The sequence below is a fragment of the Morus notabilis genome, unplaced genomic scaffold (assembly GCF_000414095.1).
Source record: "Morus notabilis unplaced genomic scaffold, ASM41409v2 Scaffold307, whole genome shotgun sequence".
Lineage (NCBI taxonomy): Eukaryota > Viridiplantae > Streptophyta > Magnoliopsida > Rosales > Moraceae > Morus > Morus notabilis.
Window position 1 is genome coordinate 1,251,014 of NW_010361515.1, and position 13,264 is coordinate 1,264,277.

General features: G+C 33.0%; 1 protein-coding gene across 1 annotated transcript; it reads left to right on the top strand.

Annotated features, from left to right (window-relative positions):
- The first annotated feature begins 1,915 nt into the window (after positions 1 to 1,915).
- Positions 1,916 to 8,019, top strand: LOC21408975 (LRR receptor-like serine/threonine-protein kinase IOS1). The gene is made up of 13 exons (XM_024166725.1): positions 1,916 to 2,018; positions 2,129 to 2,669; positions 3,265 to 3,746; positions 4,130 to 4,268; positions 4,374 to 4,445; positions 4,568 to 4,639; positions 4,723 to 4,803; positions 4,967 to 5,130; positions 5,284 to 5,522; positions 6,623 to 6,749; positions 6,891 to 6,956; positions 7,207 to 7,396; positions 7,599 to 8,019. The coding sequence occupies exons 1-13, from the start codon at positions 1,916 to 1,918 to the stop codon at positions 8,017 to 8,019; spliced, it is 2,697 nt and encodes an 898-aa protein (XP_024022493.1).
- Positions 8,020 to 13,264: the final 5,245 nt, after the last annotated feature.

The following is a 13,264-nucleotide window of genomic DNA, read 5'->3' on the forward strand; positions in this document are numbered from 1 at the left end:
GTATGAAATTACATGGAAACTCACACGGGACGACTTCATTACAAGTCTTTATTATATTTTTTAATGATGAGGACGTAATGGATTAAAAAAAGAAAAAAAAAAAAAACACGAATTGTCTATGAATTTCTGATAGTGATCAAGTGGGGTTTTAAGTAGCTCATTTTGCATAAGTTATCAGTAATTGATTATGCTAGTTCAATGATTGCATAGACAGCTTACGTGGAGGGATACAGAATTTGATAATAAGCTCTATTATTACTCTTTCCTTTTGAGTCATAGCCTTATTATAAAGCCATTTATAAACGAAGGTCTACTTGCTCATTTTATCGTACGAGATACAACATATTATTTTACACTACTACTGGAATAGTCGAAACTTTGACCTCATCCCAGCTGGTCTTAATTAAATATTGGATAAACTATTACTAATTTTAGTAAGCTTGAGCCTAAAAACTCAATACTGTACTTGCATTTAATTATTAGTTGTGATTTGCAGTGACGGAACCATGAATTTTCAGTGGGGGCTAATAATTAAAATAAAATTTAATAAAAAAATCTATTAATGCACTATAATTGTTCTCGATGGATTTTTATGCCTTGAAATTATTGTATATTAATTTCATCATTAAGGCCATTAAAGATTGAGTTTATAGTTTTATGTGTATTGAATTTTTGGAGAAAGTCATGATATCTTTGATGGAGGCTATGAGATTAATTTTAGTGGAGATTAACCATATATGAATGTAATATAATATATACATACTTATATAGATAATATTTTTTAAAATAAAAAAATTTGAGGGTGGGCTTAAGCCAGCTCTGGAGCCTTAATGGCTCGGTATTGTTATGTCCAAGTTGTTAATTTTCTATTAATGAGTACGGAAGGTTGTAGGCTAGCTGCCGGCCAACACATTACTCCATCCGGGCATCATGAGTTTTACTAATTGCATGATGGACTTTCTATTTTTCTATTGAATGTCTCACAAGTAGATATTTTTTTCTAAGTAATTTATATTGAAGAAAATTCTTATCAACCACAAAAGAAATAAAAAAATTATATATAGAGAGAGGTTTTTCTAATCAAATATTATAAACATGTTGATAAAGTCCAATTACAATCTCACAACATGATATTAGCATCGTTGAATTAGCCTATTATATATATGAAACTGACACTAAGCCGAAAAGTAAAATAGAAAAAAAAAATTAAAGAAAAGAGAAGAAGTCCATATTGCATTTGATTCCATAATTAATAAAAGGAAAAATTATTCTGCACCTCATCGCTAATTTTTTTTCAATATTACAATAGCAGCCACTTAATAAATCCCTTAATTTTTTTTCAATTACATCCCCTTAGCTTAAAAATTTCACAGTGACTCCATCTAAAACTTTCTTTCGATTTCGGGATCAGGGTTTCTTTGATTTCGGGATTAGGGTCGGCTAAATATTTCACATGGTCGAAGTTAACATTCTAAATCAATTCAAAATTTCTCACAGATTTAACAGTGCAGACCAATTTTTATTAGCATGTAAAGGACTGAGATTATTTGGATATTTTCATCATTTCAATATTTTGCAAATGAACGGAGTTAATCAGAGGAGTGTCGGTGTAATTAAGTTCAATCAAGGATATATAACCATTTATTAAAAAACTATATATATATATATATATAATATCAACAAAAGTCATGGGATGTCAGTGTAATTTTTCATTAATAAAATGAAATTAGCCACCTAAGACTACTAGTTGAGCGCTAATACATGTCTCCATACAAGATATAAATATATATATATCCATGTATGTGTGTGTATGTATATATATGTATATGTATATGTATATTGTATATATATATATATATATATATATATATATAGAACAAGTTTGCATACTAATTGTGCTAGCTGCTTAGCGCTGATGGACAGTATGAGGGTAACGGGGAGGTCCAAACACAGCTTCCTCTTTGTATTTCTTGTCGTTTTTGCACTTGTACACATCGTCCATGCACAGGATCAAACAGGTGAAAATAATCAAATTATATATTATCTCAAATTATCAGTTCATTTGATGTTTTCTAATAATTTTTCGATAGTATATGGCTAAGGCTTCTCTTTTTTTTTTTTGTCTCAGACTTCATTAGCTTAGACTGTGGGCGGCCTGATAATTCTAGCTACAGTGAGAAATCAACAACCATAAACTACATTTCGGACGCGGCTTTCATTGATACTGGCGTGAGTAAAACCATATTGCCCAAATACAGAGCCAATCTTCAACAGCAAATAACATACCTCAGAAGCTTCCCTGAAGGAATCCGAAACTGTTACAAAATAAGCGTGGAAAAGGGTACTAAGTACTTGATCCGAACAACGTTCTTTTATGGCGACTACGACGGCCAAAACAAGACTCCTAGATTTGATCTGCACATAGGAGCTAATTTTTGGGATGCCGTGAAATTCGACTCCGTATCTTCGGGCGTCGTAAAAGAGATCATACATACTCCTCCGCGGAACTATGTCCATGTGTGTCTTGTCAACACTGGATTTGGGACACCGTTTATACAAGCATTAGAATTGAGGCCTTTGAAAAATACCACTTATATGATTGGTGATTCTCATGCCTTGTCATTGTTTGCAAGATTTGATCCTGGTTCAACCACCAATAGTTCATACAGGTGATCTTGTGATTCCCCTTTTTATCTACTCCCTGCAATTAGATTAATTAACCATCAACAAAACTCCGCTAATTCTTGCCCCCAGATTAGTTTGCATATAATTTCAAAATTTTGTAGCGCCCGCTTCTGAATAACAGATTATGTAGAGTATAATAGCAAGAAAATATAATGAAATCTAATGAAAATTTGGCACTTTAGAAACATTTACCGACTAATAGAATTTTGGGTGAGTTTTACATATATATAAGTTGTAACCTTATTATTAGTTATGCTGATACATAACACAAAATTTTAGAATATTCATAAAAAATGAAAAAAATTAAAGTATTATAATAATCACTATATGTAAGTTAATAGGATAAAACGTGAAAATCATTAAAATAATTACTGCGCAATTTTGCTAATCCTAAGAAATTCCAAAAAATGTAGTATTCCAACTCTACTCCTATAAATATGTCATGTACTGTGACATTTAATAGAATTTATCTCTATGAAAAATTAATACAATATATATGATTCTGTTTTAAGTTACTGTACCACAAGGTTGGTTTAAAGACAGTTAATAGCTTCCTTATAAATGCTTTTAATTCCTTAGGTATCCGTACGACGGTTATGATCGAATCTGGATCCCCTTTTACGACAATGCGTGGACTGAATTAACTTCATCACTCACCGTTGATCCCGAAACTCACATCGACTACTGGCCACCGTCCATTGTAATGAGCACGGCGGCAACGCCCAAAGATGAGAGTGGTAATTCCATTGAATTCCACATTGAGCCACCAAATGAAAGTGACAGATATTATCTTTACATACACTTTGCCGAGCTTCGACGCCTTGAATCAGACGATTACAGAGCTTTCAATATCAACGTAAATGGAAGGCTCTTGTATGGACCCGTTGTTCCCGACTACTTATCATCGACCACCATCTACAGCACCAAACCCATAACTGGGGAATCAAACTATAGCTTTTCGATCGACAAACTCGAAAATTCAACTCTGCCACCGATTCTCAATGCGATTGAGTTCTATACTCTGCTGGATTTTTCGCTATCAGAGACACAGCAAGATGATGGTATGTATATATAGGGTATTCGCTTGACATACATACATACATATATACATACATACATTCATACATATATATATCCATATATTTTAATTACAGGAGTTTTTTGATAAATAATATTGATTAGTAGTTGCCAATCTAGTTTGGCTGTTATACGCTTTCCAAAAGTTCATTGTCTTCTCTCTATTCATAATAAAAAAAATAAAAAAATAAAAAATATCCTTACGAGTTCTAAATGTCTGATTGCATCGAGTACTAAGTCTTCTCTTTTTCTCTCTGTCTCTATTCTTTTAATTTTTCTTTTTCTTGTTTCATGTACTATGAATGATATTTTTTTTCACTAGTTTTGTATGAATACTAATGGATCGCGACATAAACGTTATTATTAGTGGAAGCCATCACTAGCATAAAGTCAACCTATGGTGTGGAGAGAAACTGGGATGGAGACCCTTGTGTTCCCATCGGATACTTATGGTCAGGTCTAAACTGTACCAACGATGTTTTCGATCCTCCTCGAATTATGTCCTTGTAAGTTAATCACACCACAATTTGTTTCAATTTAGTCCCAATTGTTGCTTTTCCTAATTAAAACTATCAGATATTGAATATTGTGTTATAAATGGTTAATATCAGGGACTTGTCGTCCAGAGGATTAACTGGGAATATAACCGAACACATATCCAAACTCAGCATGTTAGAGTCCCTGTAAGTACTTGATTTAAAGTTAATAATTAGCGACAAACCAGATAATCCAAGTTTGTTATTATCAAAAATCTCTTGTACATATTGACCACTGACCACCATATTCGAAATCCGTGCTTATTCAGGGACTTGTCAAACAATAGCTTAACTGGATCAGTGCCCGAATTTTTGTCTTCGCTACAATACTTAAAAGTCCTGTAAGTGATTTAGAATAAACAACTTGTGTTATTATTTAATTCTTAAGTATAGGATATAAAATTTTTGTTTCTTTTTGTTACAGGAACCTAGGAAGAAACAAACTCACTGGCTCAATTCCAACTAAACTTATTGAAAGATCAAGGAGTGGTTCGTTATCATTAAGGTGTGTTTTCTTCTTTTCACATAATTGGAAGAGGACCTCATAATATTTTTCCAGTATTTTTCAATTCATGATTGAGAGAAAATAAACGCTGTTCATAATATATCCTTTTTTTTTGTGCGTGCCATTTTGCATTAGTTGACCATACTTTGTTGATACTTGCTAGTTATGAAGATAATCTAGATTTATGTGCCTCGTCTCCATGCAAAAAGAAGAAGAAGAGCAATAACAATATTCTGATTCCGATAGCAGCATCGGTTGGTGGATTGGTAATCCTGATTTCAATAGCAGCAACCATTTTAGTGACTCTGAGAAAGAAAAAGAAACCAGGTAACAACCTGTTTTTTCATATATCTTCAGTAGAAAAAGGGAGAATTTTTTTTTTCTTTGTACATTATAGCTCGCTGAGGTTAATTTTCGAAGATTTTTAATTGAAGATGATCAAGAAAGTTTTCTTGAAACTCCCATGGGGATACTTAATAGGTGTAACTGTGAATGCGGAATCCAATGTTATAAATTGGAATGATTCAATATTGGAGTCTAGAAAACGACAATTCACGTATGCTGAGATCATAAAAATGACAAACAACTTTGAGAGAATTCTTGGAAAAGGAGGATTTGGAACAGTTTACCATGGCTGCTTAGATGATAACAGCACTCAAGTAGCTGTGAAGATGCTTTCTCCTTCATCGCTTCAGGGCTATCAACAATTTCAAGCAGAGGCATGTTCTCTTAATTCCTGTTTATCATTTCTTTAAATTTTCTGTCGCTACCTTTGTTTTCACCGGAAGTTATTTTTGTTGTTTTACTTGATTTATGTTGTTTTCAAAGATAGTTTCTTTTTCATTTTTTTTAAATAGATAGATTCATGTATTCGAATTACTTACGCCGTTTAGCAGGCAGTCCTCTATAATTTGTCTTCTTGTTTTTCAAAATTTATGTGGTTTCAACACCTATCCGTCGTTTTGCATTTCTTTATTTGTCTGTCGTTATAATATTTATTTGTCGTTTCTTTCCATTTATTGCCGTTCACCTCTCAACTACAAGTGCTTCTCCTTTAACATCAGTATTCTTTCACTTAAATGCGTTATGCCTTACTTGGAGGCATTGCCCCAAGTAAAATCTTCGTTATCATCACATCATACATGAAAGATCTTTTCTTCAAGTTCTTTGCCGAAACTAAAATTCATTGTCATTTATAAGGTTTTCATATATAGTTATACTCTTATAAGGTTGTTGTCATCTTTCTTAAAGTTGTTTTTAGATATCAGTGTGGTTTATCAGGTTTTGTCATTTTCACTTCGTTGTCGTTTTTCAAGTTTTATGTTGTTTTGTTGTTGTTTGAGGTTGTTTGGATATCATTGCCATTTATCAAAGTTACTGCCATTTTCCATGGTGATGTCGTTTTCAAAATTGTGTCATTTTTCACCTTATGGCTTTTTTTTTCACCTTATAGCTTGTTTTCCAGCTTACTTGTTAGTTTAAGTTATATTTAATTGTTGTTTTCAGGCTATTATTATTTAGCAGATTGCTGTCGATTTTAGGATATTGTCGTTTTTTAAGTTTATATTGATATTGTTTTACATTTCATTGTCGTTTTCAAAGTTTTTTGTTTTTCAGCTCGTCGTCATTTTAATTACTTGGCAATCATCAACTGCTTTCTGATTCTAATTTCGCTTCCACACAAAATTATTAGCTTATGGTTTTGTTTTCTTGTTTTTTTCTCTTTGGTCCTAAATTAGTGAGCTTATGATCACACACACACACACACACATATATATATATATATATATTAATTTTAATGCGGGTATTTCATGTACAGGTTAAGCTTCTTATGAGAGTTCATCATAGAAACTTGACTAGTCTTATTGGGCATTGCAATGAAGGAACCAACATGGCTCTAATTTACGAGTACATGGCAAATGGAAATTTAGATTCTCATCTTTCAGGTGGGTTTCTCTACACTAAAAATTTAATTTTCTTCTTCCTCATCATGATCATCCTTTTAATTTAGTTTTTCTTTTTTTTTTATCACCATACTAATTATTGAGGAAAGCGTAAAGCATCATAAATTTGAATCTTATGTACAGGTGCTAGCAATGGAAAGGTTCTGGGTTGGGAAGGAAGACTTAAAATATCAATTGATGCAGCACAAGGTTTGCACAAAGTTGATTCGACTGTTTTTGTTTTTGATAATTTTCTTCTCCTTTTTTTTAAAATAATAATGTGATGGGGTGACGCTTTTGCAAAATAGTTCCGCACTGCTAAGAACGGAGCACGCATAGGTCCTTAAAGCATTATAAAGCTCATGCTCGTACAGCTGTATCATGCATCTAGTTAAGCAACATTAATGTCCTTAAAACTTCAGATGTTTACAACACAATAAGTGTGGATATTGAAATGTAGGATTGGAGTATCTTCACAACGGCTGCAAGCCACCTATTGTGCACAGAGATGTCAAGACCACAAATATCTTGTTAACTGAGAATTTTCAAGCCAAACTAGCTGATTTTGGTCTTTCTAAAAGTTTTCCTACTGATGATGGCACACATATGTCTACAATTGTTGCTGGCACACCTGGATATCTTGATCCTGAGTAAGTTCTCTGTCATTTACAGAGCGCACATGTTGTTAAAAAATAAAAAATGGTTTATAAATTAATTATAGCAGTGGTTTATATGAATTTAGAAAAAGAAGACAAAAAATGCATCTCTTCCAAAAAAAAAATTTATAAAACTAGATATTAGTAATGTTCCTGCAATTATATTGAACCAAGTTTCATATACTTTCCTCTGCAGGTACTACATGACAAATAGGCTAAATGAAAAAAGTGATGTTTATAGCTTTGGAATTGTACTATTGGAGATGATCACGAGTCGACCTGCCATAAGGAGAACTCATGATCATGATGAGAGGACTCACATAAGCCAATGGGTCAGTTTCATGCTAGCTAACGGGGACATTAAGAGTATTGTTGATCCAAGGTTAAATGGAGATTTCGAAGTCAACTCTGTTTGGAAAGCTGTGGAAATATCAATGGCTTGTGTATCTGTTTCATCCACTAAAAGGCCAACCATGACTCAGGTAGTGACTGAACTAAATGAGTCTTTGGCAATAGAATTAGCTCGAAGGAACAATAGTCGACTGACAGACTCCACAAATTCAACTGACATATTATCTATAAATATGACTACAGAACTCAGTCCAATGGCAAGGTAGAATTTTGCCAATATTCTCGTGTGTGGAGTGTTCTTTTCTTTTCCAACAATTTCTTGCATCATCTCCTTAATTTCACTCTCTTAATATATTTCATGTAAGTGCTAGTCTATTAATCTCTAGATCAGTACCATTTCTTGCTATGTATTCTTGAAGCAATTTCCATGAACTTTCAATTACTACAAATTCGAAAAGTTTGTATAGACGACTTCTCTATTTGAAATTAACAAGAGTTCTCAGTGGAGAAAGAAGTTTGATGGGAATTGCTACAACTGCGGCAAGAAGGGCCATAAGGCTAAAGATTGCTGGTCCAAGAAAAAATCTAATGAAAGCAATTGCTACACCTGCTGCGCGGCCGCGCCCCTCCGTGTGCTGAAATGAGTATTTTGGGCCTTTTTGGCCCTTGATCAATGTTGAAAGGCCATTTTTGACCCTTGAATGAGTGTGGCTTAGATTTTCTTCATGTTTGAGCATACTTAAACAAAAGAAATCCTAGGTCCCAACTTGGAGAGGACGAGAGACATAAAAATTCATAGAGAGAGAAGCTTGGAGTTGGAGATTATTGAAGAATGCTTGGGAGAGATTCTTGAAGACTTGAAGACTTGAAGCTCATCTCCACAAGAGTTTTCTCTTCCTTCTCCCTTTGCTTTGTAGTTTTTTATTTATGTTCTTAAATTTGTGATTTTGGTTATGAATTCCTCTATGTTGAGCTAGACTTCATATTCTAGGGCTTGATGTAGCTTTATTTGAACCATGTTTTGATTATCTTGTCAATTGTTAGTTAAATTCCATCTTAATTTTTTTATGTTTATCTATGCTTAATGTTTCTAATTTATGTGACCAATGAGTTAGATAATTTTAGATTGCGATTTTGATGCTCGGGAGAGATTGATTTCATAATCCAAAATTGGGAAACATAGTGTAGGTTGTTGTGAGTTCGGGAGGAGATCAACACTTAGGTAATCTCGTTGGGAGTCTAGGATATTGTGAGACCGGGAGGTGATCAAGACCTTGATTATCAACTAGGATTTCAATTGTTGTGAGGCCGGGAGGCAATCGACATTTGAGTTCTAATTTAAGGGCTAAACTTAATGAGTGTATGAGTAAATGGGTTAAATAAGAATATTGATTTGGGTATTCATGCATATGACTTCGTTTGATGCTCGGGAGAGGTAGCGAGGTTAGATTCCATATTTTGAGTAGAATTGGCTAGCACTGGCTTATAAGGATGAACATAAGGATGAACATAAGAATGATAAGGTGAAGTCCCTAGTACATTTGTGCATAGAAGTTTCCATAATTTATCTTATTTTTGTATTTATACCCATTTATGTTTTATTTTATTTCGTTTAGTTTGGTTGCCTAGATAAAATTGAGTTATGATAATCGTGGTACTCAACGGTAATTTCACCCAATCCCTGTGGAGACGATACTCACTCACCCTATACTATCAAAACTTGACACCGTACGCTTGCGGGTGAATAAGATTTTGGGCAATGTCCGAACTATCTAGCATAGTTCAGATTAAATTAGTGCTCTTGAATGTTAGGTCGGAGCTTATGGGTATTTCAAAATGTATATATTTTGTTGAATGAATCCGATAGGAGTTTCTAAATACTCAAATCACAGCAGAATTCCCCTGTTGATGGACTGATACGTGGCCACGCGCACGGCACCCTTTGACTAGAAAAACTTAAAGAATTCTCACAAAAATAAACTAGTTTTAAAGGCCGAAGACCACAGCCTAATTTAAGCAACAGAAAGATTATTGAATTGTTATCGGTCAATTAATTTGATGGTTTACCAATTCCATGATTGATTGCCAATGGTGATATCGGGTTAGCAATCCAGTACTGGCGTTTTAAAAATTAAAGGAGTAGTGTTGACTGAGAATAATTTTGCCAGTCTGTCGAGCAACAAAGGAAATTCGTGACGAAAACCGCTGCTATATATTTATTTCATCCTATGACTTTGGCCTTCAACAGTACCTTGTCACATATATAATTCATGAAGCTACGTGCAGATAAATACTCCATATTGAATAATTAATGATGCCCCATATTGAATATTATCCGTACAATATTTTTTATTGAAAGTACTTAAGAAACAAGAGGGAAAAACCTTCCAAACATGCTAATAGGACATATTCTGCTTTCACTTGCGTCACCAAAAAAAAAAAAATATATATATATATATATATATATTTGATATCAGAGGTCATCCGTGTGTCGGATGGTCGACCTGGTGGCTGTGAATAGGAGGGGTGTTTCTCCTCTGACTATTATTACTGTTTGAGACTATGCAGTTTTTACACTAGAGAGATTTAGTAAAATCTCCGGGTATGATTTACTTTAAAGGCTACAGTCTATTTATTAAGTAAATTGATTAATTTCTTTAAAATTTATATCTACTGGCCTTTCCCTCATTTTATTTTATTTCTTTAAAATAATTTCCCCTCAGGATAGTCTTAGACGGAACTTGTGGTCGAATCATCCAGTGATGTGCTTGGTGTTTTGCGAGTCAACCTTTGGATTTAATTTAAGTTATTTGAGGCATGTATTATTATTTTAAAATTACCGCTGTTGGACTGTAATAACTACATTTATTTTTTGTTTTCTTTAAAACTTCAAGTATGCATGTGTGTTGTGGTTTCCATATCTGCAATATCAGAAAACTACTTTGACGTAAAGAAAATGGTTTTAAATAAATCTAAAATGATCAAAATAAACAAAATTGGTAATTTTTTTATAATTAAAATTGGAAAGACTTGGCTCCGTGTTAGCTTTGCCTTGAAAAAATACGTAGCTAGGTCTCTCCAAGTCACCCTCGAAGTTTCAGGACGTGACATCCACGTTAGTTGCAGTCACACCTGAGTTAGTGACGTGGAGGCTCGTTTAGAATTTAAACATAATTAAGAAAGTAATTAAATATTTGAAAATATAATAATCAAAACTAAAAGTAAAATATTAAAACAATTTTCAAACAAGCCCCACATTTTGATGAAATGAAATTACGAGAAAGTGATGGGGACTTTCATACTTTTCTAATAAAACAAGTTTAAAATTAAGCCTCTGACATCATTTAAGGTCGCACCCACAGAATATACAATATTGCACATACAAACAGGGATTAGTGACAGTTGCTGGCACACCGGACTTGTTCTTTTGGAGTTTAACTTGAGTATAATTCTTGAGTTGAATTTGAGTTATAACTTGAGTTGAACTTGTAACTTGAGTTTGTGTTTTGTTGTATACATTTGAGTTATGGTTTGAGTTAAGAATCTTTTTGAGTTTGTGTTTGAGTGAGTCAAAACTTGAATTTGTATTTAGATAGTATTTTAATAAAAAATCAATGCTGATGAAAGATTTTAATAGGGTATATGGGTTGGGTTTTATTCGTCTTTTCATTGTCAACGCATAGAAAAAAAATCATCTCAATCAGAATTAAAACGAAAAAGTTATAACATTTTTAAGAATAGAAAAAGTACTGTTTATTAATTTAAGTTCGAGTTTCTGAACTTGAGTTGAAGGGGAAACTTGAACTCGAGTTTTAGTCATAAACTCGAGTTTGAACTCGAGTTTAAACTCGAGTTTAAACTTAAAAGAACATGAACTCGAATAAAATTGTAACTCGAGTTGCATTTTTTTGAGTTTTTCACTCAAAAGAACGAGCCCCTAAGTACGTCGATCCTGAGTAAAAGTTTTTTTTTTTTTTTTTTAAATCTATTTTCACTATTGTTTAGAAGAATTGCAAAAATTTATATCCAATATATGAAATGATGGAGAAACCCTCGGTTTATGCTCGTAGATACTCAACAACAAACCGGCTAATTAACAGAGAAACGCGATTTTATTAGTTTTGGGGTAGTTCTACAAATAATCACTTGCCGATCTGCCATTCTAAGTAGAGGCCATGAGAGGACTCATATAAGCGAATGGGTAAGTTTCATGATTTCTAATGGCGACATTGAAGCTATTGTTGACAAAAGACTGCAGGGAAATTTCGAAACTAATTCTGTTTGGAAAGCTGTTGAATTAGCAATGACATGCGTTTCTCAAAAAACCACTAAAAGGCCAAACATGAGTCAAGTAGTGACCGAACTCAAGGAGTGTTTGACAGCAGAATTAGCTCAAAGAAACCATATATAGCCGTGTGACAGATTCAACAAATTCAACTGAAGTCATGTTCTCCACACATATCATGACTTCTGAACTTGGTCCCTTATATACTTCTTATATATTGTCATGAAGCTAAATTATATGCATTATGTCATTGTATGTCATTTCAGTAAAACTACGTTGCGCCTAAGTCGCATCCAGGTCTTCAATGTATACCATGATAAATGTTATCTTATCTTGTTTAGAACAGCACAAATGACATGAATAGAGGCTTTTGCCTTTTGCAGGCAGGACAAAGATCCTTGCATCATTCTTTGTATTAGTAATTGCTGGCAAAACCAAATTCCTGTAGCACTCGGAAAAAAAAAAAGCAATGGTCTGATTAACTCAAATTACCTGACTAATTTTTAGTGTCATATAATTGGCGTCTAATTAATAGAAAAAATAATACGTCATTTAATAGATTTAAACTTCAGATAAAAGAAAAGTTAATTAAAAAGATATTTTAATTTTTTTAATGACGTACGTGGCACAATCTAATTGATTAAGTATCATTCTAGACAATCAAATTGAACATGTAATTTTAATCCGCTCTCCTCTTACTCTTAAAACAGACGTGAACACTATACATATGCACGTGAAACAAAATAAATCTTATTTTCTTTAAAAAAAAAAAGTCAAACAAAACTAAGCAACGCCTTTGAGTTGATGAGAAATATTAGGGTCACTTGAAATGTCACTTTCTACCTTGCATTGTTGCCATGTGACATCCCACTTCTCAAAAAAATATATAAAAAAAATAAAACCTTAGTTACAAACCATTCTTTTGCAATTTATTACAAATATGCCATTGTTTATTAGCATCAAAAATAAAAAAAACCAACGGAACTAACGTCTTCTTTTTTTTTTTTCTTTTTTTTTTTCCCTTTTAGCAAAAAGCCTATTTATCTTCTAGCTTTTTGTAAAAACCAAACAAAGATTATTAAAAAAAATAACTATAGATAGAGATAGCATAATTTAAAGACTGGCTGTAATACATTATGTGAGTAACGCTTTTTTTTTTTTTTTTTGGTTCAAACTTCAAATCTTCCAAGTATTTTGAAAGCTTTGCTTATAATACTTATTACTCT

Excerpts from the sequence above, each read along its gene's own strand:
- LOC21408975 (XM_024166725.1), top strand. The coding sequence starts at position 1,916 with ATGGACAGTATGAGGGTAACGGGGAGGTCCAAACACAGCTTCCTCTTT. Across the intron at positions 5,523-6,622 it reads ATCAACAATTTCAAGCAGAG|GTTAAGCTTCTTATGAGAGT; the intron begins GCATGTTCTCTT and ends TTTCATGTACAG. Across the intron at positions 6,957-7,206 it reads ATCAATTGATGCAGCACAAG|GATTGGAGTATCTTCACAAC; the intron begins GTTTGCACAAAG and ends ATTGAAATGTAG.